Raw genomic sequence first — 24,646 nt, 5'->3', positions numbered from 1 at the left:
TAAACCAAACTCGGGTGGGTCCTTTACAAGAACAGCCAATGCTCTTAACAGCCATCATCTCTCCAGCCCCCAATTTTGGTAGGTTTGGATTACACTGAAATAACACCTTCGTCCTATTTACCAGTGGCTTCTTCATTTCACTCCAGTTCATATGACCAGAACAGAAGAGCAAGTTACAGCTCCCTCTAAAAGTTACTTAATGCAGACTGAGGAAGAAGGCTACAGGCCAATTCTGAAGAAGCATCCAACCCTGACCACAGCTCCCTGGAAGGGTAGTTCTCAGGCAGAAGTGAAACCAATCACCTGTAACATCAGGACTACACGTGGATCTGCCCTCCAGAAACGGGAGAAAGATGTGCAAGAAGCAAGTGATGACAGAAAGAATAAAGATGTATTCTGTTGGGAGATTACAGACTCTTGAACACTGCTAGCACTTAATAGAAACTCTCTACAGCCAATCCGGGAACTACCATGAAATGGTTTTTAAGTCTTTTAAGCATCACAAAGATATACCATGCTTATCTTCTATTTTATAAATCGAAAATACCAACCAATGCTTTCTCACAAGAACGAAGTCTACATTCTAGCACAAATAATTAACACACAACAATTTTCCTCAAAACTCAATTACTACAGAACTTAAGAAACAGTATATCCAAAGTATTTATTAGAAAAAGCCTAACTCACGATCTGATGTGTGGGAAATCCTCTTCAATTTTGCTCCCTGTGTTTTTGAAAATCTGTAGGGCAGCTTCTGCTACCTTTTCATCATCCATCTTCAGACAAGCCAGAAGGGATTCAAATGTTTCAGCAGAATGAAATGAGATGGGATGTGTAAAAGAGAGGACCTACAAAGGGTTTATAAACATCATCTGAACATCTTTTCACGTTTGTAATATACACCTAAAGTACATATTAAAAATAACACTAATCAATAATCAATTCAAGATTAACTACGCTATGTTCCTCTGTGGAATGTCAATATATTTCTAGTCAAAATAATTTGGACATTGATTGATGATTATATTTTTCAGAACAAGGGCATGAGAAATAGAAACATAAAAAATAAAACAAAACATCTCTTTTTAAAAATAACCATTAAAAGAGACTAGGTAAGAATTATTTTTAAAGTAAGTTAGGAAATGTATATTTATCAGATCATAAAACGCACTTTAAGTACCATAGCCAAATCAACATTAAAAAAAAAAGCAGTAGAGAAAATCATCAAACAAAAAGATAAAGCAACAAGATCAGCATTTTTAAGAACCTAGACACGGACTGTAACAGACTTTCAAGAGGGCAACAGCACGCAGCTCAGCTTGGGCGAGTGCATGCCTAGCAGGCACACAGCCCTGGGTCTGATGCCCACACTGCACAGAGCTGAAAGTGGTGGTGCTTGGCTGTGATTCCATCATCAGGGAGCGGACAGTCGAGGACAAGACAGTCCAGGCTCTCCGCGACTGTCCGCAGTGCCACATGAGAGAGACCCTGTCTGAAACACACAAACCGACAAACAAAACGCTGCAACTGGACTGGGCCTAGTGGTTCACGTGTTTGAGTCCAGCACTCAGAAGGCAGGCAGATCTCTCTACATAGTGAGAGCTGTCTCCAGACAACACAAAAACAGGCAACAGGAAAGGAATCATCCTGAGAAAGCCACGTATCTAGTATGAGAAAATCATATCAAACACTCCTTCATAAATTCTTTCAAAATAATAGTTGTGTTTAAAGTTAAAAAAAAAAAAACAAAAACAACCCTCTGGACATCTGTGTGTCTGTGTGTGTGTGAAGTGTGCATATAAGTGTGCTCATCTGTCTGTGAGCAGTAGTGGTCAGAGGTCACTTTGGGACTCTGTTTCTATCATCCCAACCTTTGTTTGTTCAAATGAGGTCTCCCACTGACCCTGCAGCTCACAGGTCAGCTTGCGGAGGCGGCTCTTACACTGAGTTGAAGGCACACACCCACCATCCTGCGGTCCCCACTCAGGTCCTCCTGCTCATCGAGCAAGCACTTCAACCCCTGAGCCATCTTCTCAGCCCCATTATAGGATTAGAGTGCAGAATAATAGAGTTCAAATACAGAATGTAGAAATACTAAACAACAACAACAACAAAACTACAGTGTCATAGTTCAAAGGTTTACAAATGATCAAAATAAACAATGTTATTTAGAGATATATACAAAGATACACATAGGAAAGCTAAAAGTTCAGTAAAATAAGTAGAAATTACAGGGAAATACATGATAGATTTGATTGCAGGGATAAAAATCACTCAGGAAATATAGCATTTTAAATAATCAACGTAATTTGAGTAAATACAGTTTATGGTTTCATATAAAACGTAGGTAACTGGGGGCACACTTCTGATTCCTGATGCTATAAGAGAAGCAGCTATAGTTTGTACCAGTCAGAGATACACAGCAATGAGGCCCTGCCTTGAAAACACACACACACACACACACACACACACACACACACACACACACCACAACCCAGTTGTCTAATAAGAAACCGGTTTAGACAAGTGTTTACCTTCAGCAGCTCAAGGCCCGCCCTAATAGCCTGATCAGTCGGGACACCCTCATCCTCATCGTCTGCTGTTCCATCTATTGACTTGTTCACTTGCTTGATAAGAGCACTAAAGTATGCAAGGAAACAAAAGGGTTATTTCTTCCAACTGTAATATGTTAGCAGTATCTGAAAACGTTCCTAAATATTAAATAACTACACAGTGTATAGCATTTTATATGGTTGTTAACCAAACGTTATTGTAAAACAAATCACAGGAAAATATCTTTTCAAAATTATTTCTTTTCCTTCACCCATTCAAATGAAACCAAAAAGTTACTTGATTTGCCCTTTTTGAATGCCATCTGTACCTTTATTAGTGTCTTTTCAAGAGAAGGCCTAGCATCAAACATATGATTTTTTTTTTTTTTGTCTAAAATACATGTCCAATCAAAGAGCAGCGTTAAGCACTCTAAAAATGCAACATGGATTTGTGTCAGACAAAAGATCCAAGAATTAGAAACCACAGTCCTGCTGCTAAAACTGTAACAGATGCAACAGAACCTTATAAAAGAGAACACCAGACAAAGAACAGCAATGTTTTCCAGTTTTAGAGACAGGTTGATCTTACTGCAAATGAACTTTAGTAATTCATTGATAATGATTTAAAGCAATCATTCACACCACTGGGCAGTTGCTCTTTTTACAAATTTCAAGCAATAAAGTAACAGTATGGAAATAAAATATGTCAAAATAAAAATTTATGCAATACTTCTCGAAATATTTAGTAGAGCTGTTTCTTCAAAAAATATTTTATGCTGAAACTTAGTATTAAACAAGGAATGAAGTACGTCTGTCTAATTTTCTTACCTACAATTCTGGCTGACAAGATGGCTCAGGATTTATGGGCCCCTGCCACCTAGCCTGATGGCCTGAGTTTGATTCACAGGATCCACACAGGATCACACCTGATCCTGCAAGTTGTCCTGACCTCCAAATGTGGGTCTTCACATGTGCACCTCTCTATGCACATATGCATACATAACCATGTACACATTAAAAACATTTATTTCTATCAAGTGTTTCCATCCATTTAGTTTTCCTAGTGTTTCCTATTTCCATAAAACAAGTTTTCCCTATTCTCATATGAATTTTTTCCAATTACCCAAATGAAAATCTCCAACCTAAATCTTATTCCCAACAGTACCAAGATTCCCCTGTACAGTAGGAACATTAAAAAAAATTAACTTTTATTTTCTTCTGTAACAATGGGAAGGAAGGCCACAAGTGAATGAACACACATTAACAGTATCAGCTAACAAGGACTGCAAAGAGAGTCATGAGAGAAAATGAAGCTCCTTCTCTGGGGCTGCTAAGAACGGACAGAGCTCTGCGACAGAAAGCAGCAGAGACGAGAGCTAATCACTCATACACACACACACCACACAACACACACAACACACGCACAATCGGAAAACTACATCAAAAGCTATTTCAGTATTCAGTGAGGAACAAACGATAAGAATAGCATCAAACATAATGAAATGCACTCCGTATGTTAGCCTAAAAGATTAACAAGAGAATTCAGCAAGGTGATACAAACAAAGCTCTCAGAACAACAGTGATTTTTCTCTCTCAGCAAAAGTCAGCTAAAAAGCACAGAGGGGAAATGTATTCACACTGAGAAGCCAAAACACATAAGTAACTAGGAATACAAGTCACACAGAGAACCCTCATGTCCTTGGGGAAAGGAAAGTCTGAATCCATGTACACTCCTGCCCATCTGATCACCAGGTACTATCTACCATTCACCCATCTATAAAATGCAGAGACTGAAAAGGCCCTGGTCCAGAGTCTGACTGCCTGAGGGGACAAATGCAGTCTCTCTTTGGTGGCTCTGCAGCCACTTCCTGAGTCCAATTTAACACCCAGCCATTGTCCTGTGCCTACCTGCCAGGCAGTTCCCATTCCATAAAGTTACCACTGTTTAGAATTCTCCCACATATATTATAAGCAGAAACTGCTACTTCTTGCTACCATTTATGCACCAACACACCTTCTGGACCACTGTGAAGTTCCTGATTGCTGAAACCAAAGGCCTACCCTTGGTCATCAGTCTGTCAGCTCATACCATATACCTTATTTGTGAAAAGTTTCACCATTTTTTAAGTTTTAGAATCCTGCAACAACTTGGTCTTCTTACATCTCTCTGATTTCCCTACTGTAAAAAGGTTTCCATATCTGTCTATAATAATTTTCATTTTCTACTTAATTTTAGCATATTAGTCAGTTCTCATAATTTCATTTTAAACTCAATGTCATTTGATTTAAAAAAAAAAAATGTAGCCAGGTGTGGTGGTTTATTCCAGTGATCCTAGCACTTGGAAGGTAGAAACAGGAAGATCAGGAGTTCAAGGTCACCCACAGCTACAAGGTGAATTCAAGGACAACCTGAGCTACATGAGAACCTATCTAAATAAAGATAAGAGAGACAGAAAAGAAGGAAAGGAAGGAGGAAGGAAGGAAAGAAATTTTGGTATGTCCAACTAATAATTACATGTTGTCTTTTTCATCTACTTAAAAAAAAAAAAAAAAAAAAAAAGGCCCTTTTTATTCTCTTCAAGGTACCAGGATTCATTTTCTGCACTTGAAACCTTGTACTCTGACTCCTTATCTCATATGTGTAGCCAGGAAGCAGTCTCTTAGGGATGCTCTTTGAAAACCTTCCTCAAATATGTTCTTCCTTTCCCATCACACTAGCATCTATGCACAGATGCCACAACAGAGCCTTAAGGGAGCTCTCCTCCCCTCCTCCCCTCACCAACTCAACCTGTGGTTTCCAAAGACTAAGGATGTAAATCAAGAGCCCCAAAGCTCAGTGGTAATAGCAGTCCATATCTGATCCAGGCACAAAGCACTCACGAGTCTCCAGTCTACAACGGAATGGACGGCAGTTACTTTCAAAACAGTCATACCCTATCTAGGGAGTTTGGCATATGATAATCTCAATTCCTATAATACTCTTTCTCCCCATCTGTAAAAGCAAAGTCTCACCTACGCTCCCTTCTGAGGTAAAATCGTACCTCCTCCCAGAGATAGCATTTTGCGCTCTCTGAAGTAAATAATAAAGTGAGAAACAAGACAAGTGGCCCATCTGAAAATGAGCGACAAATACAGCACAATGACGGCACATACAAACCCGGAGAAGAAGCTGGTGTGGTGTCTGGGACCGACCTACTGCATGCATGATTGGAAAACACAAAGAAACTTAATATTTGTAAGGACAAATACCTGATAGACTCAGTATCTATGTGTACAGGTGCTATCCTCTCCAAAAGAAACTTGATCATTTCCAAGAAAGGATTTGTAGGCTGTTTAGGGTTGCCCAACTTCTTAGTTATTTCACGCTGAAATGCAGATTTATAAATTATTAAAAGAATATATTTAAACACAGTGTAACTTGAAAATGTTAAGAACCTCTAACATTCTGCAGTATTAGTGCTGAAAAACACAAGCCAAGAGTAGCTAAGTAAGTAACAAAAATTAGATTAAAAATTGAGCACATTCTAAGTAAGATGAACATTATTATTAACATTCTAAGCAAATAAGATGTCCATTATTATTAACAACCTAAGTAAATAAGATGTACAATATCCAGTAGGACAAAGAAAAACTGAACAGGTATTTTGAGTCAAAACAAGGTTAGATTCCTATCTCATGTCATACATCAAAAATAGTTCAAAAGAATAAAACTGTAAGAGTAAAACCAGAGGTTGAGACAAACCAGTAAGCAAACTAACAGAGAGAACTAGACACTAAATCCCTGGTGTCACTCGGAAGACTCTCATTCAGCCTATCTGGGAAAGCGTCAAGAATCGCCTTCTTCTAAAATATATATCAAGATATATGAGTAAAAAACACTAATAAATATTTCTAAGATGTCTTAGTGTCTCTTCCTATTATGATAAAATACCCTGACAAAGACAACTTAAGGGAGAGAAAATTTATTTTGGCTAAGAGTTCCCAAGTTTTGTCGGTCACAGCAAACTGAGCTGGAAGGAGCCAGTCTACAACCACATCTGTCCCCAGTTCTTTCTCCATCTTCCAGGATGCCCTGCCTGGGGACTGTGCCTCCCACAAGTGGATAGATCTCCCTACCTAAAATAATCAAGATAATCCCTCACACACACACGTCCAGAGACCGTATTATGGGTCCAGCTGATAACTAACACTATTGCAACTTGCAACTGAATAGAATTTCGTAATTAGACACCAAAAACAAAACCCATGAGGTGTATATTTTATCCACAGCTGGGCAAAAATAGAAATCATGACATAAAAAGGGCATCACAAATAAAAGGGCAAAATACAACTGACAGAAAATGATTTGCAACTTAACAATGACATACTACAGCCAGGAGGTGGTGGCGCACGCCTTTAATCCCAGCACTTGGGAAGCAAAGCCAAGTGGATCTCTGTGAGTTCGAGGCCAGCCTGGTCTACAGAGTGAGTTTCAGGACAGGCACCAAAACTACATAGAGAAACCCTGTCTAAAAAAAAAAAAAAAAAAAAGCAACAACAAAACAAAGCAAAAATAAAAATAATAAAAGACATATCACTAACCAGTTCTAAGATACAGAAAAATATTTTATATGAATAGATAAAGATTATAAACATTCAACTCACAAAAGAAATATAAATGGTTAATAAAAAAAAAAAAAAACTTGGAGAAAGGCAGTCAGAAACCAAGCAACTAAAAAACACAACTCCTATCAAAATAACTTTGTTTTTACTTGGGTTCTGTTCCTAACAATGAGTGGACAGCATATGATTGAGAAATACATGTTAAAGGCATTAAAAATGTACCTTTAACCCCATGTAATTAGGCTTCTAAGCATCTGTAGGAATGGAGATGTAAAAATAGTCAGCTATGAAAGTGTTACCCAGCAGAGCCAGAGGCATGGGTATGAAACTACAGTTTGTTTCCTTAGGACACTAAGGCAGGAGTATATGCTCCAGTCTAGTCCTGGCAGCAAGACCCCGCTCTAGAAGAAAGAAGAGAGAAAGGAGGGTGGGAAGGCCCCAAGGGTTGTTAGTGTTCAGTCAGCTGCAGTGCACATACAAAGGGCATGCTAGAGCTATGAAATTTAACACTATAAAAAAATGGATGAGCGGGGCTTGGTGGTGCACACCTTTAATCCCAGCACTCCAGAGGCAGAGGCAGGCGGATCTCTGTGAGTTTGAAGCCAGCCTGGTCTACATAGCAAGTTCCAGGACACCCAGGGCGGTCACAGAAAGAAACTCTGTCTCAAAAAAAAAAAAAAACAAACCAAACCAAAACAAAAACCAACCAACCCTAATGAAAATGAAATGTGTGAAATTCATTTATAACATGATCTCATTCTGAAAGTATATTATATCCAAATATAGCGACTCTCTGCACTAGAACTTATCTGAATTGTTATTTAACATTTTCTAAATTAAAATAAACATCATTTCTTTTGTACTGAGGCAGCTGTACTGAGAGAGCTGTGTGTCCCTGCGCAGGCGCTCCCCAGTACCCCTTACCACACAGCCTTCGGCCTGTTTGCAGGAGCATGTGGGGCTAACGAGGGTTTCCAGCTGTTTCCGTATTTTCTCATCATCTTCCAACACTTGTGTGAATTTCTTCATGAAATCCTGCGCCTTACCAGGATCTGGCAAATTTCCTTAAAATGAAATGAAGTTTCATAATTTCTCAAAGTGATTTTTTAAAAAAAGGGTACTTTCTATTTTGTGATTCTAATTAATAATCCTTATCTACAAACTGCCCTTAGTTTAACAAATTGTGAAGCATCATTTATACTCACAATCTGGGAGAGAAATCTGTTTTGTTGAAAATATGAAGCAGTAGCTGAGTAAAGCCATGTCTGCAGGCGAGGAGAAGCTTTTCTAAAGGGTCCCTTTCAGTATTGGAAGACACTAAGTGTCGGCCTAAGTAGAAGCATCTGTTCCTCAGAGGCTGCTCACACTGTCCCGCAGGAGTCCCCAGGAGGCCAGTTCATTACGTTCTGTGTTCCCCGATTATCCACAGAGATATGCAGCATGGGCGGCTGACAGACACTGCGCAGACCACTCCTGGTGTGTGACTGCCGGCTGAAGCCACTCTGCAGGAACCCCACAGCACTCTGCTAACACGTGCCTCACAGCTCTCACAGCTAAGGAAATGCTGACTTTAACTTGGCTTTGCTTTTCCTGGCTGTTTAACTGCTTAGAAAAAAACTAGACTAGGATAACTAATAAAAGAAATTATAAATATCTTAAATGTAATGACAGTAAATTTATTCTTTAAATTAACACACAATTCTGAAAACCTTTAAGTCTCGGCAAAAATAACTAATCACTAATTGTGGTAACAATACCACAATCACATTAAACACTAACCATATTAAACACTTGCTATCTGGCCTTTTCACGTCTCTCTATATAAGAAAAAAAAGCTAGCATAAATAAAGGCAGGCCTGGCTTAGTGGCACAAACTTTTAATCCCAGCACTTGGGAGGCAGAGGCAGATGAATTTCTGAGTTCAAGGTCAGTCTGGTCTACAATGTGACTCGAGGTCAGTCAGGGCTCTATAGTGAGATCCTGTCTCAAAAATAAATATATAAACATGATGACTTACAAAAGACAAATATCTGCATAGTCATCTTAAAAACAGTAAGATTTAGGCAGAGAAGCACTTGGGGACAAGCTTTTAAAAGTTCTAGTGTGGCTGGGCGGTGGTGGCGCACGCCTTTAATCCCAGCACTTGTGACGCAGAGGCAGGTGGATCTCTGTGAGTTCGAGGCCAGCCTGGTCTACAGAGCGAGATCCAGGAAAGGCGCAAAGCTACACAGAGAAACCCTGTCTCGAAAAACCAAAAAAAAAAAAAAAAAAAAAAAAAAAGTTCTAGTGTAGAACTTCATAAATTATGTTCCAAAGATTATTAGCACTTCACTGGAATTTAAAAGTACTGAGGATTTAATATTGTTGTTAAATAATTTTAGAAAATGACATTTAAGAGGCCCTTTAATCATAGACAGGCATCATATTAAAGGCCTATCTTTAGAAAAATGAAAAAAAGATGGTACTAGAGAAAGAGAAAACAGCACCAAAAAACAAAACAAACAAACCACCCCCAGCATTTTATCAATGCACAGGAATCCTTTCTTTCCCCCCTCTCTCACTATGAACGCCTTCAGGACACTAGCACTCCTGGAAACAGAACCTAGAAAAGCCTGCAGCGATTTGATAGACACTGAAAAAAGAAACCGAGAGGCAACAAAGAATGAGGTCCTCCAGAGGACAGCACCCACGGCCAGCTGCAGAGGACAGCCTGGATGCTGGTGAGCCCCAAGAAAGGGCCGGCTGAGACTGCTCTACACTCAGTGGCACCCTAGTTCTGAATGCTCTCTTCCAAACGGAATGTAAGTGAGCACCCAAGACACAGTCACTAAGTTACTGTTCTCCAGTGTCTTGGCGTTCGTTCGGACGCAGCTGCAGTGTTTAACTCAGCCCACAACCTCTTCGTTATCGCCAAGTGAAGCGTGGTACGCTCACTCACTCGAGCAGGTGTTCCCAGTGATTCTGTCAACAAGCTACATGGTGACCACTGGGGTGAGGGAGAGCAGCCAGTGCCAGAGACGGCCCCAGAGGAGGCAACAGCAATGCACAGACTGTGTCGACAGTCATCTCGGGCACGACAGTTCTCAAAAATAAATGCATACACTACTTCTCAGGCTTTCTCATGTAAGACACTGAAGACAATTTAAATTCTGGATAGCACACAGAATAAAAAAAAGTCAGGGAGAAAAAGGAAAACTGAACTGTCTGGTGTGTATCAAGCAAAAACACGTTAATAATTTCTTAGATTACCACAATCTAACATAATTTAATAAATTATATACAACCTTCAATTAACTTTAAAACTTAAAGATTCAAAACAACTTACTTGTAATAACCATCACTTTAGAAAATATGGCCTTCACACTGGCATCTGTCTGTAAATCACATAAAAAAATGCACAATTAAAATCCCCTAAGAAGAACCCACAGGCACCTTCAACAACTCTCCGGCCCCACACGCTCCTCCCACATTTGTATCTTTAGCTCTCTTTAAATCCTAGATAAATCGGGGAGTGAAAAGTACAGAAGCCATGTGACCAGGTAGGAAGAGGAGCTCCACAGTGAGAATCTTAAAAGTAGGCACGTTTGTTTGAGTCAGTCAACACCTGATCTAAGCTCTGAACATATTGACTGGATCCTATTCCGACTGCAATGCTTCCTAAAATCCAGACTAATGCTATCCATGTGAAAACAAGAACATGCCATACTTCAGTAACACTTTTGTGCATTTACCCCCCAGGTAAATGAATAGAAAGCTGGGTAACAAAGAGAGAACTTCCCAAGGCTTCTGACTGCACTGTAACACTGAAACCCATGCCTACTGACAGCAGAAGCCACGAAAGTATTATTGAAGAAAACAGATCCCAGCAGGTTCAATATACTCAATGACCATAAAAAAAAAAGGTTAAATTACACTCAATAAAAAAATATGGCATGGCAGTGCACGCCTTTAATCCCAGCACTCAGGAAGCTGAAACAGGTGAGTATCTGTGAGTTCCAAGCAAGTTCAATCTACATGTCAAGTTTCAGGCCAGCAAGGCTACCTAGTGAGACTCTAACTCAAAAAAAAAAAGGGGGGGGGGCCTGATGGTGGTGGTAGTGGTGGAGGTGGCACACACCTATGATCCCAGCACCCTGGAGGCAGAGGCAAGCGGATCTCTGTGAGTTCGAGGGCAGCCTGGTCTACAGAGTGAGTTCCAGGATAGCCAGGGCTACACAGAGAAACCCTGTCTCAAAAAAATTAATTAAATAAATAAAATAAATAAAAACCCACCCAATAAAACAAAAAACATTTATTTAAAAATCAGAAACAAAAACCCTTTCAAACGTAAACTTCAACTATGCAAACAATTCCTTAGTAAAATTCCGTAGTTTTTAAAATCTTCACATCACAAAAGTTTTTTTAAAAAGTGAGGAACAGACTGTTGGGCAGGCGGCTGAGAAACAGCACTGTTCCCTCCCTCCTGTCCTAGCCCAGGAGAGCACGTGACAGAGGAGGTCAGAGAAGACAACCATGAGCTATAAGAAAGAACAAACTGATTTGGGTCCCGTGACTGTAATTTAAAATGACCAGATACACTTTCTAGATTAATATATTTCACAGGTAACGATTTCAGAAAGGGAGGGGGACTTAGAATCGTTCTAAATGCCCCTAACTAAAACATGTATTTACCGGACGAGTATCACAACTTCAGGGACTGGGAAGATGCTCCAGTTAGCAAACTGCTTGCTGTGCAAGTACCAGACCCTGATGTCACTCCTCGAACCTACAGACAAGCTAGGCAGGATGCACACGCTAGCAGGCCAGGGCTAGGTGGGAGCTGGAGACAGGGACATCCAGGGCTCAATGGCATCCAGCCCAAGCTAGCTACCTGGCCATTTCCAGATCAATCAGAGGCCCTGTCTCAAAACAAAACAAAACTCACAAAAAACAAAAACAGACAGCACTGAGAAAAATACCTGAGACTGTTCTCAAGCCTACACACACACACACACACACACACACACACACACACACACACACACACACAACACCACCACATAATAAAAATCACCAGAATATTCATTCTAAGTAAACTTATATAAAAACATGAAGCTATAGTTATGGTAATGATTATACAAACTTTCTAAAAGTTTTTCTTTAAAACTTAACTTACTTTTGGTTGTTTAATTAAATCAAGCAAATCCTTTACTTGATGTCGGAGTAAATTTTGACATTTCCACATTTCATTTAATGCTCTGAAAAACACAAAAACATACAGAACAGGATAAAAGTCCTTTCCAAATATTCCAACTATTTCATGTTAATAAAAGAGTGTAGGAGGTAAAAGGAGAACTGAGGTCAAATTCACAGATGAAGTAACCGACATCGAGAGGCAAAGACTCACACGTAAGAGCAGCGGCAAGGACGTTAGGCAGGATTTGTGACGCTGCACTGGCTTCATATGAAGACGGATTAAGTGGGGCCTGTGTGTAAGTTAAAGGTAGGGCTGACAAGACTATAGAACTGAGAAATGAAGAGCTGACAAAACGTTGTCTTGTAAAACGTGCTGATAAGATGGAATCTAGGGGAAGCAGAAGAGTGAGCCCCATGAGGAAAAGGGTGTGTGCGTCTGTGAAGTATTTATCCCATGCTGGGTCAGCTCCAAACTGAAATTATCTATTGTTATGAATACGTCTTCCTAGTAACTACCTTGTCAGAGCTTCCGCACCACATTATTTCTAAGGAAATTTTACTAAAAAGTATTTTTCATCAGTTTACTTTGTGTGCATGGATGTACACTAATATGTATGTATGTTCATGTGTGCGGAGGCCAGAAGACAAGCTCAAGGGTCATTCTTCGAACACCTTCCTTCTTTTCTTTGAGACAGGGCCTCTCATCGGCCATAAGCTAGGCTAGCACCTCTCATCTCTCCACTGCGGTGCACCAGGCTTTTTCTGAGTTCTGGGAACCTAAACTCAAGCCTCACAACTGCAGAGCAATGGCCAAACTGAGGGGCTCCCCTGACGGAGCCATCTCCTGAGCCCACCACTTGTTTCCCGTGGCCTGCGCTTCCAACCCACACATCCACCGAGCCCTAACAACGGACAGCCAACATGCAGAGCCGCATAACACAAGCTTTCCAACTTGGACAGAAAAGACAACTGGTTCAACATGTCCATTGTCCTCGTTATCAAGGTTCTGAAAATGCCTCGCAGTTGTGTGTTTTTAAAAGAATACAACCTACTTTAAATTCAGAAACTTGCTAACAGTAAGAATATTAGAACATTTCATCTTTGGATGCCTTAAATTTTCAGTGTGACACTTCACTATTTTTGAGTGTGAAAGTTCCACAAAGTTTCACTGCATTATTAATTAATGTAAATTCATAAACTAAGTGAAAGCAAAATGATCACTTACTGGAGAACTATGAAAATCTAAAACAAAGCATGAGTTGCATAAATTAAACAAAAACTTTCAAAGAAACAGTCTGAGAATTACTTCTGAACTCCAAAGTCAAACATTCTCTGTCTCCTAGAAAAATGATGATTTACAACTTCTAAAAGACCACATGTTGATACTGGTCTTGAGTTAAAACAGATGAAATTATGTAATCTAGTACATTTATCACTTAAATATGAAATCCTAAGAAATTCTAACAGCACTAAAAACATGACCATAGCTGAAATTTTAAAAAATAACCCCCACTGACTAAGAATTCATATTACAATGTATTTAAGGAATACATTGTAATATAAATTATTTATAAATTTATATATAAATTACAATGTATTTAAGGAATACATTGTAATATAAATTATTTATATTAAGAAATAAATTTTCTTAAGAATTTTAGTTGAAATAGCAAGACCCTTTGCCCACATGTATTGTCTTGATGGGAAGGAGTTCAATGAGAGTAAAGGGTAACAGAAGGCAATGGGGTGACAATTAATCCCAGCCCTCAGAAGGAGGAGGCAGGCGGATCTCTGTGAGCTCCAGGACAGCCAGGGCTACAAAGTAAGATCTTGTCTCAAAACACAAGAAAAAGAGTGAAAAATGTCACTGAAGATTTTACGCATGATAACCCTATTTGCATAATGTGCAAAAATAAGAGATTAAAGGAAATATACATACATATGAGTCCTACAAGCTGTTTTCAATAGGCAAGAAATGACTGCAGTCCTCGTGGAGGAAGACAGAGGATAAAATAGTTGGGTAACACACTCACAGTCATGTTAACTATCACCAGGTTTCATCCCTCATATGTACAAGAAAATGCAGAGGCTTTGGGAGGAAACACAGATAAATATAAATTAAGTTCTAAAAATTAAGGTAATATAGATGATCAGCTAACTTCACAAGGTCAGTGACAATAAAAGTCACTTTTCAATAATACCTTAAAAACTTCACCTTCAACAGCTACATATTACTCATGGACTATGTTTGTGAAATTAAACCTTTATGTGATAGTTCAAGTAGTTATTTTTTTCAGCTTTTTATTGGTATTATTTCACAGCACATCTCTTAAAAATCAGTGCTTCACTTTTAAACTCAGTAAAACACACTTAAACTTAAGGGAAGAGTAGCTTCTGTTTAGTGTTATGGCTCTACGTATCCACCCTTCTTATTTAGAGGTGTCTCCTTCTTTTCGTTTCTGTTTCTGGCGTTACCATCCCACCAATCGTCTTTCACTCTTTACATCTAGAAGCCTCATATTCTGAGGCTTTTTGCAGGGATGATTATCATCTTTTTTATATGTACACCTGACAAATGTATCAATTAGCTGATATTTCTGTCCTAGTGTTCATGAGAGAAAGATATTAGACTACTTCAATGTCGGGAGGCAGAGGCAGGCGGATCTCTGTGAGTTCGAGGCCAGCCTGGTCTACAGAGTGAGATCCAGGACAGGCACCAAAACTACACGGAAAAACCCTGTCTCGAAAAACAAAACAAAACAAAAACAAAAACTCGAATGTTTATTTCCTGCCTATTTTTTTATGTGTTATCTGAGAATATGAATTCCCTCCCACAGAGGCCTGACATCAACCACTCACAACAGTGGGCAATGAAGGTGCAGGGAGGGCTCCAGGACACCCGCAAGAATGTCCACAGCTGCAGTTAAGTCCCAGCCCACATGCTTCCTACATCTTCCTTCTGAAGCCATATTCCCATAATCCTCAGTTCTTTAGATTTACAGAAATATTTGAAAATGTTTTGCTTCTTGAACACAAATCCTTCTTTCTAAACCTGCCTTTCTCGGAAAATAAAAATAAATATACAGACAGACTCATATTCTTAAGTTCTTTCATACAGAATCTCTGAGCGCTACTTCTGGATTCTTACTTAAAAGCATCTTTATTAATTTACTCTTAGGTGGTATATGGTCAAGGACAGACTTACTGAGATTTCTAATTGACGTGTGTTCTAGGAGGACACATATCAATCATATCATCCACTCTAACAGGCTATCAACTGCACCAAAGAAAAAGGATGAGCAACTAAATGGAAGTAAACCAACACTTTGAGAACACATTCCAACCCGAGAAAGATTTCCAACATAATAAAGGAAACAAAATAGTAGTATATATGCCGCCACTTGTCGTTAGCACGGACTTCAACTCCTGGCTGTCTTACTACTTCCTGAGCATCAGATCCGGCTCTACATGGCTGCATCTGTCTGTCTTAAACACACTCTGTCTGTCCACTGCTCTCTTTCAGTTGTAAGAGCAGAGATGAGGCACACACACTTTCCAGCGCTCCAAACCGCAACTCCGTATAAAGGAACAGGAGCACATGGAACTATGGCAAATGAGACACAAGTCCATTCAAAGTTTCAAGGATCCTTAGACTTCCAATTTCAGAGCGCGTACTCCTTTATAGTTCTAATTATATTTACTGGAATATCATGGGCCTAAATTTCTAAACCTACAGGAAATCTCCAGGCCTTAATGTGATTCAGTTAGATGAGTAGTATCTCTACTATAGATAGAATGCCAATTCCCTTCCCAGACACTTAAAGGTTCTTTCTGAATGACACCTGGGAATAAAAATGTATCTGTAAGACTTGCCCTAATGCTAACCTACAACACTATGCTGAGGACAAACAGCATAGAAATTTGTACTCTACTGCACTACAGAATAATTTAAATTAGTACCGTGTTAAGAGCAGGAAGATAGTATTTTCATAATGTGGACCTTTTTAACACCTGAGGGGTGGGGGGAATAGATATATCACCTTTCTTGAAATGCCATCAACCTGAAAAGCTAGAGAGAAAGAAAAATCAAATCCTTAAATGATTTCATGCCAAGTAGCTAACAAGTAGCTCCAGCCAGCTTTAACTGTTTTTGTATCTGCTTAATCAAATGTTGGAGACAGACCTTTCTAAAAAGAAAAAGAAATAGCCCAGTAATTTATTGTCTTGAACTTTTAAACAATGCCTGACTGTTATAACGTTTACATTAAATACTTAAGGTTTATCCCCCACGTCCATTCTATACACTCCAAGACAGAAGAAAGAGCATATGACACTGGAGACCTACTTCACAGCATTCAAGTCCAGTGTGGCATACAAGTAATATAAGCACTTCATCCGTTCCGTCGTTTCCAAATTGTGAGGAACCATGTACTGAGCAAAGATCCGCTCAACAAGTAACCTAAAAAAGAGAAGATCTTTAAGTGTACTACGTTTGCAGTTAGAATTATACAAACTGTAAAAATCACTGAAGTAGTAAGTCCCTTCCGTGAAGAGTGGAGAAGAGAGGTATTTCCCTCTAAGAGGGTCCAAAGGAAGGACCTGGCTCTCTGTATGTCTGCAACAATCCTACAGGTTGGAAACTGTGTATCAAAGACTAAGTGTCCATATCTGCACAGGAAAGTTCAAAAAAACCACACCAGGCCCCTCTAAAGATCCAAATACCATTATTTATGAGTTAAAGCTACAAAGAACGTTTGAAGATCCCTTTGATTTTCATCACTAGGAACCAAGGTCGTGGTGAAACAAGGCACGGCTGACCTAAGAGCACAAAGAGAGACAGGCAGGGCTGCCGCAGCCCCGCCCCAGCTCCTGCACACACCAGGGCAACACTCACTGCCACTGCGTCCAGACTCCCGGGACGGGCACAGAGATGTCTTATCAAATCAGAATAGGACTCTGCGCACTGGTGTCACACACTCAAGTGTAAAAACTGACTTAACAAAAGCACTCCCTAAAATACTTCATAACATTTTAACACAGTCTATGGCAGCAGCTCCTAACCTGTGGGTCATGACCTGGGGGAGGGGTGTGAACAATCCTTTCACAGAGGTCGCCTGAGACCACCAGAAAACACAGATGTTTACATTACAATTCATAACAGTACCAAAGTCACAGTTATGAAATAGCAACAAAATAATTTTATGGTTGGGGGTCACCACAACAAGAGGAACTGTATGACTGTATCAAAGGGTCAGGATGGTTGAGAACCACTCGTCTAGGGGGGATAGGAGCGGGTTCTCTGTACACATAGCACTATTTTATATACAGAACTTGAGTGTATGTGGATTTGGGTACCCTGGCCAGGAGGAGTCTGGAAATCAGCCTCTATGGATACCAAGTGATGGCTGTATTTGAGGACGTGGGGAAAGGAGACAATTATTCTATGCTTGGCTAAAGAAAGTGTTTGGTAGGACTTAGCATTAGCAACCTTCGTTAAATAGTAAATAATCTCTAGCCAGAATGTTCTAGAGCTTTGTCATTTTCCTTCTGGGGTCCATTTCTTTTCAACATGAGGAACTGTATTAAAGGGCCACAACATTAGGAGGGTTGAGATCCACTGTTCTATGGCTTCTTTTTCAAGTGGTTTGCTACAGACATACACATTTGGATACACTAACAACTTGTCAACTCAGATTCTAAACAGAACTGAGGGCTCTAAGGGCTAACTGACTCTTACTGATAGAACCATCTACTTTTAGGGCAATAACATCTTTTCCACAAATTTATAAACTGCTTTTATTCTCGAGGGGGAAGAAAGATCCCACTGCCTCTGCCTCCCAAGCGCTGAACTAAAGGTGTGCGCCACCACTGCCCAGCTTTGAGTGGGACTAAAAACTTCCAAATGATTTTCATTTGAACTCTGTTTAAAAATTTAACAGCCAGGAGGTAGTGGCACATGACTTTAATCTCAGCACTTAGGAGGCAGAGGCAGGAGGATCTCCGAGTTTGAGGCCAGCCTGGTCTACAGAGCAAGTTCCAGGACAGCCAGGAAGACAGAGAAAGCCTGTCTTGAATATCAAGCAAAACATTCTTTTAATGTGTTTTTTTTTTCTATAAAACAAAAACTTTAAATGATAACAGCTATATTCCTACTTTTAGATGTCACCCTGTAAAAAGACAAATGTATGGAAACAAACGAGAAAGTTCCGTTCATCCAGTATGTTACCTATGCAGGACTGCTTCATCTGTGGCTTTGCTGGCAAGTTAACTATGCATCTCATTTGCCCTGTACTTAGAGCCATAAAGAAAATACAAAGAAGGTATGTAATAGCCACAACTTACCTAGACGTGAAAAGCACGTCTGCACGTGGGCCCCGACTTACCGATCATCGATGCTGTTCTGGTAATATATGTGGAGCAGCTTGTCCTTGACCCAGGAGATCTGTTTTGCAGCGTCTTTGCCAGCTGCCGACTGTAAAGCATATTTCTTATAAATCTGGGCAAGTCCCATCATGGCTTCTTTTCGTACTCTCCACTTAAACAAAAACAGATAAAAGTTCTCTTTATAAAGAAAAATGTTTCCATTACTGATGGGCATGGTGGCACACACCTTTAATCCCAGCACTTGAAAGGCAGAGGCAGGCCAATATCTGAGAGGTCAAGGCTGGCCTGGTCTACACAGTGAGTTCTAGAACAGCCAGAGCTAAGTGAAATCCTGTCCCGGAAAAAAAAAAAAAAAAACGAAAAAAGCAAAAGCTTCTATTACATAAATGCATTAGAATAGCTTGCTGGTTAATCTTCATCATCAACCCCACTAGATTTAGACTTTCAAAGAAACAAACTAGGCACATTTATGAAGAGGATTTCCAGGCAAATTTAACCGAGAAAGGATAACTCTTCTTTAATGTGAGAAGCATCCCATAGAGTAGGGTCCCTGACTGAAGAAAAAGAAAGCCAACTCAGCACCAGTATTCAACTCCTCATTTTACACCCTAATTTATCCAGACCTCAGATATTTTCAATTTATAATTTACTTAGGAAAGAAAAGGTACTTTCAAATGTAGTACTATTAAACTTCAAGTATTAAAAATAAAGCTCCGCTGGGTCTGTTGTTATACATCTTTAATACCAGCACTCATGAGGCAGACAGGCAGAGCTCTGAGTTCAAGCCCAGCCTAGTCTATATAGAGAGTCCAGGACATCCAGGACTACATAGAGAGACTGTCTCAAAAATAAAATTTAACAACAAACACAAGACAAAACCACTGGGATTTACCTACTCTCCTACTTACCCGTTTGTCCAATGTTCGCTCTCTCACAAAATGAAGTAAGTGATCATTGACAAGAAGAATATCCTTCTTAGCAGCTGTTACTATAGACACAATAACATCATGTCTAATAGCTTCCTCAGGGTCATGGGATCTCACCTTAAGATACTCTGAAAGGTAAGAGTTTCTGATTAAAATGGAAACTTTAATAATTATATTGTATAACATGAATTGCTAAACAATCTTATTAATTAAAAAAAAAATGGAGCCAGATATTGGGGTAAAAGTTGAAAGATCAGAGAAACACAACAAACCAGCCACATTCTTACCTCTACAAAATCCTCAGCCTCAAGAGAGCGACTTCCTGTTTACTCACGCCTTATTTACCTTTCTGTGTCCTGCCATCTTCCTTCCTTCCTAGTGCTGGGGTTAAAGGTGTGTGCCACCACGCCTGGCTCTGTTCCCAGTGTGGCCTTGAACTCACAGATACGGATGGATCTCTGCCTCCCGAATGCTAGGATTAAAGGCATGTGCTACTACTGCCTGACCTCTATCTATGTTTAATATGGTAGCTGGCTTTGTCCTTTGATCCCCAGGCAAGCTTTATTGGGGTACCACATATATGGGTATCACCCTAATATTGCTTTAGAAGATTAGAAAGGCCTTTGCAAATCAACAGAGCAAAAGCAAACTGTGGTAATAGTTATTTGTGTTCTAACAAATAAAGCTTGCCTGAAAACCAGAAGGTGGAGCTAGCCACTAGTTAACCATAGAGTCTGTACAGACAGACAGGAAGTGATAGAGCTGGGCCGAGAGAGGAAGTGATAAGGCGGGGTGGAGAAAGGAGCTCGCTCTCTTTCAGCTGAGGATTTCATAGGAATAAGAACTAGTGGCTTGCTGATCTGCCTCTCTGATCTTTCAGCTTTTACCCCAATATCTGGCTTTGGGTTTTTTTTTTTTTTTTTTTTTTTATTAATAAGCCCGTTTAGCAATTCATGTTACAGCAAACCCTATGTAGAATGTTCAATATTTCAAGAAAATGAAGAGCAAGAGAAGGAAGGTGGGAAGAAGCAAGGCTGGCTTCCTCACAAACTAAATGTCATGTACAACTGAAAAGTGAAAGTCTGCTCCATTTCCAGGGCAGGGAAGTTGACAAGGCTGCCTCTAACTCATTAAGCTAATTATATACATTAACAGATGTATTACTGTTAAGGATGTCGTTATCATTTTCTTTATGAATGAATTAAAATATTCAACTCAGCTGGTGTTACTGGGAAATAATGAGTATTATCGTTTCCATGCTATAATCAGTGAAACTCTGAATATGGTTACTACAGGAATAAAGCTAAGATTCTGGCTGACAGGACCTTGTTTCCATGTGATCAACTCAAGTACAGGTATCTAAATTAAGAATCTGGAAAACAACTCATCACAGTAAGAAAGTCTTAGCAGTTACAGACCAATGCTTACACCCAGCATTTTTTCAAATGGCTTTCTGCTTAGTGCACACACACTAGTAATCATTAGCACATGGCTAGAAATTACCAAGATTTCTGAGGAAAGGAACTAATGTATAAAAACACACAAAAGCAAATAAATGGTGAAAAAGAAGTTAATTTTTTTAAAAGAAGAAAAACCCTCCCACCAAAACAAACATTAACAGTTTCAGAAAATGCTGCATCCGTAATACAAGAAAAGGATGTTACAAGTCCCCTCCCAAAAGAATATCCACAGATGAATGGGAGAGCAGGAAGTGAGAGAAAAACATAGACCCCTACACACACACACACACACACACACACACACACACACACACACACACACAGGTAAAGAAGCTAGATAGCCCCAGGAGCACCACAGTACAGCAGCTACAAAGAGGTGACCCAGATGTTACGTAGGAAGACAGAAGATCCACGTAAGGTGTCTCCGTAAAAAAGGGATGACACTGGCTTCAGAACAAAACAAACGCAAAGCAGGCTGTTAAAAATCTGACTGACAACAAATAATTCCACATACTTGGAAGCATTACTGTGACAAGCTACTGTTTAAAATATTACAGATGGATATAATGCATCGTGTTCTTTAGAATGAGAAACTCGGAAAGAATAGAAGACTTCAAGGAGCACTGATAAGCAAAAGCAGCCTGAAATGTACAAGTTGGGACTTACATAAATAACTGTTCAATGCAAAAGAATGGAGTGAGAAAACAGAAGAATTAGAAGAAAAGAAAAATTAGATCAAAGAAAAATTATGAGACATAAGGGAAAGAAATAGGCAATAAAAAAAGAACTTAATAAAGACAGAACTCCATCTAAGTAGCATGATTCCAATGAGATGCTTTCCACAGGACAACACTAAGTCAGCCACACAAAGATACAAATAAGCAGATGACTATGAAATCACAACAACACACAGACCAAACTCAAGAGCAGCCCAGGAGAAGTGCTGCAAGGAGGGTGCTGCAGGACTTGCCGTTCACTCGCTTCCCTAGCTCCTCAGCACTTCAGTAAACAAACGCTAACATTTGTACAAAAGACATGCATGCTATTATAGTAACCTTCGTTTTATTTAAAAAATTAAATAGGTATATGATATTCTTATTACTTCAAAATTTGGAAGTGAAATACTTAATGCTTACACAGATTTTAAGTTATCTCTAAGTTAACTTATGTTATGGTTAAGTTATGGTTAACTTAGTTTATAGTTAAATGACTTTCACTAAGTTCTTAAAATATCAGAGCATTAGCATTTTCAAAATCAAGACCCATCCAAACCCAAATATGTGAGAATGTGCACAGCTATTCTTAAACAAAAGAACTACTTTAATTCATGAAGTTACTTCCAAAAACTGCTTCTAGTGTGCACAAGGAACTACATGGTAAAAATCCCCGCTTCAGAAAGTAAGTCCCATGATGATGAATGGAAAGAGAAGACAGCTATCAGAAACTCTTAAAAGAAAAGGTTTCACTACAAAGCTGATTATTTTTTCCCACTGAAGAGCATCCAGAAATATGTGCTATTACCTGTTAAATCCTTTGCTAAATCAGGATGGTTCATGAGACAATGGCTAGCAAATTTCACACATTCCAGGCGTATTGGTACATGGATATCATTAAACCTGATAAAAGATTAAAAAGAGTACTCTAAAACAACCAAAATAGACAAATTTAATCTATACTCACTTTGTATTTATTCCTCTTATTAATGAGTACATGTTTACATGAAAATCTAAATTGGGACCTGGGAAGACAATGGGATTGGTCAAGTGCTTGGTAAAGGCTTTGTGTTGAATTCCCAGCATCTGCACAAAAAGATGGGTGTGACGCACACCCTTTTGACCCCACAACTGAGCAAGTAGAAGACGTGTCTGTCCAGCCAGCCCAGCCCAGTCTCCAAGCTCAGGTACTGCTGAGGCACCCTAGCTCAGGCACCCTGCAGTACTCACCGTCAGAGCAGATGGCAGCAGCCTCTGAAGGAGGACAGCCAAGGCAAACATCGGACCTCCATGTGCACAAGCACACATCCATAGGTCTACGCGCATGATGCAGACACACACACATACTAAAGAAAACGCAAAGTCTAACAAGACCAACAGTTTGGGGCCACACACAAACTAGAGCAATGTCAGTTACGTCCTCTTAGGACTGGAAAATTCTAGGGAGTCTGTGTTTTCCACTGGAATAATAATAACAAATGTTCTCCCATCAGTACTGTATTTCAAATGTGCCTGCTGAGTAAGTGTCAAAGTATGTCTGCATATGTCATGTTTTATAAATATACGTGTGCATATGTTTATATTTCAGAGGAACAATTCAATTTCATATCATGTCTGAGAAGTAATTTCCTTGAAATGTTTTTTCCTAATTATAGGACATAAATTAACATGTGGCAAATCTTACACCGTGTTAGTTTTATCCTATGATTCTAAACTGTATCCAAAAATTGTTCTTATCCAATTAGCCATCAGAATTATCTTTTTTGTTTTTTTGTTTTTGTTTTTGTTTTTTTTAGACAGGGTTTCTCTGTGTAGCTTTGAAGCCTGTTCTGGAACTCGCTCTGTAGACCAGGCTGGCCTCGAACTCACAGAGATCCGCCTGCCTCTGCCTCCCGAGTGCTGGGATTAAAGGCATGCGCCACCACTGCCCGGCTAACAAGGTCATCTTTATACTCTATCTACAATTTATCTATAAAAACTAAGCACTCATAGAGTGCTTTCCTATGATTTAGATATTCCTCAGATTTTTATTTTTATGTCAATTAGCAGGAACCTTTCACTCCTAACCTTAGAAACTGGTCGTCAAAGTTTGATCCATGACTGTATTGGGTATTGGGATTCGAATTTCTTAGCAAAACTATCTAATAGACAGCACTGTATTCCTCCATTAGCATGCACATGACATCTAACTGCCCTTCAATTAGCAATGTTCAACAGCTATACACAGCAGCACATCCAAGACTTTTCAATTCGGCTTAAGTGTCAGTAACACTGAAGCCAAGGGTTTCCAATCTGTAAGTCTGTGTCTTACTTCTGTAAAATCAAAAGGCTCAAGTATTTTTATCACTCAACACCAAAAGAAACAACATCTAGGGCCGGCAGACAGCTCAGCAGGTAAAAACACCTGGAGATCTGATCCTGGAGTCCTTGAAAGGATCAAGATGAAGCTGAGGATAAAGCTCAACAGCAGTGGGATTGCCAAGCCCGCACGAGACTCTGGTCCAATCCTCAGGAGCCCTGGCAGCCCTCAAAGTCGTATGTTCTTAAAAGAAGACATGCTTTCAAAGTCAGCAGCAGCCCATTACTTAAGTTGTTCTCATCAGGAAAAACCATTTACTCTAGGAAGTACAACACTCTCTCATGGCCCTGGAAAGGTGTGTTTTGAATCCAGGTGTCCAACATTGCAACACTCGCCATTTCTTAAACAAGCCTGTAATTTACCATCATTGTATATAACTAAATCTGTTAAAATACTTTCAGCTCTTCTAGTTTGATGGGCACTTGTTTTTGTCGTTTGGTTTTGTTTGAGACAGGGTCCCAGCTAACCTGGAACT

At 39.6% G+C, this 24,646-nt stretch overlaps 1 protein-coding gene across 6 annotated transcripts in view; it reads right to left on the bottom strand.

The window, feature by feature from the left end:
• Pds5b (PDS5 cohesin associated factor B) overlaps nucleotides 1–24,646 on the bottom strand; it is a 160,385-nt gene that overhangs the window by 49,567 nt on the left and 86,172 nt on the right. For all 6 annotated transcript variants that reach the window (XM_028878096.2, XM_028878091.2, XM_037198395.1 and 3 more), the window contains exons 10-19: nucleotides 22,621–22,715; nucleotides 19,622–19,767; nucleotides 18,713–18,864; nucleotides 16,675–16,788; nucleotides 12,310–12,391; nucleotides 10,480–10,528; nucleotides 8,079–8,218; nucleotides 5,802–5,917; nucleotides 2,535–2,640; nucleotides 688–848 (exon numbers count right to left, since the gene is read on the bottom strand). In XM_028878096.2, the coding sequence (XP_028733929.1) occupies nucleotides 688–848; nucleotides 2,535–2,640; nucleotides 5,802–5,917; nucleotides 8,079–8,218; nucleotides 10,480–10,528; nucleotides 12,310–12,391; nucleotides 16,675–16,788; nucleotides 18,713–18,864; nucleotides 19,622–19,767; nucleotides 22,621–22,715 (1,161 nt within the window). The remainder of the gene's footprint in view (nucleotides 1–687; nucleotides 849–2,534; nucleotides 2,641–5,801; nucleotides 5,918–8,078; nucleotides 8,219–10,479; nucleotides 10,529–12,309; nucleotides 12,392–16,674; nucleotides 16,789–18,712; nucleotides 18,865–19,621; nucleotides 19,768–22,620; nucleotides 22,716–24,646) is intronic.

The sequence above is a fragment of the Peromyscus leucopus genome, chromosome 23, assembly GCF_004664715.2.
Source record: "Peromyscus leucopus breed LL Stock chromosome 23, UCI_PerLeu_2.1, whole genome shotgun sequence".
Taxonomy (NCBI): domain Eukaryota; kingdom Metazoa; phylum Chordata; class Mammalia; order Rodentia; family Cricetidae; genus Peromyscus; species Peromyscus leucopus.
Note: the sequence above shows the minus strand (reverse complement) of the source record. Positions and strands in the feature narration are given on the sequence as shown.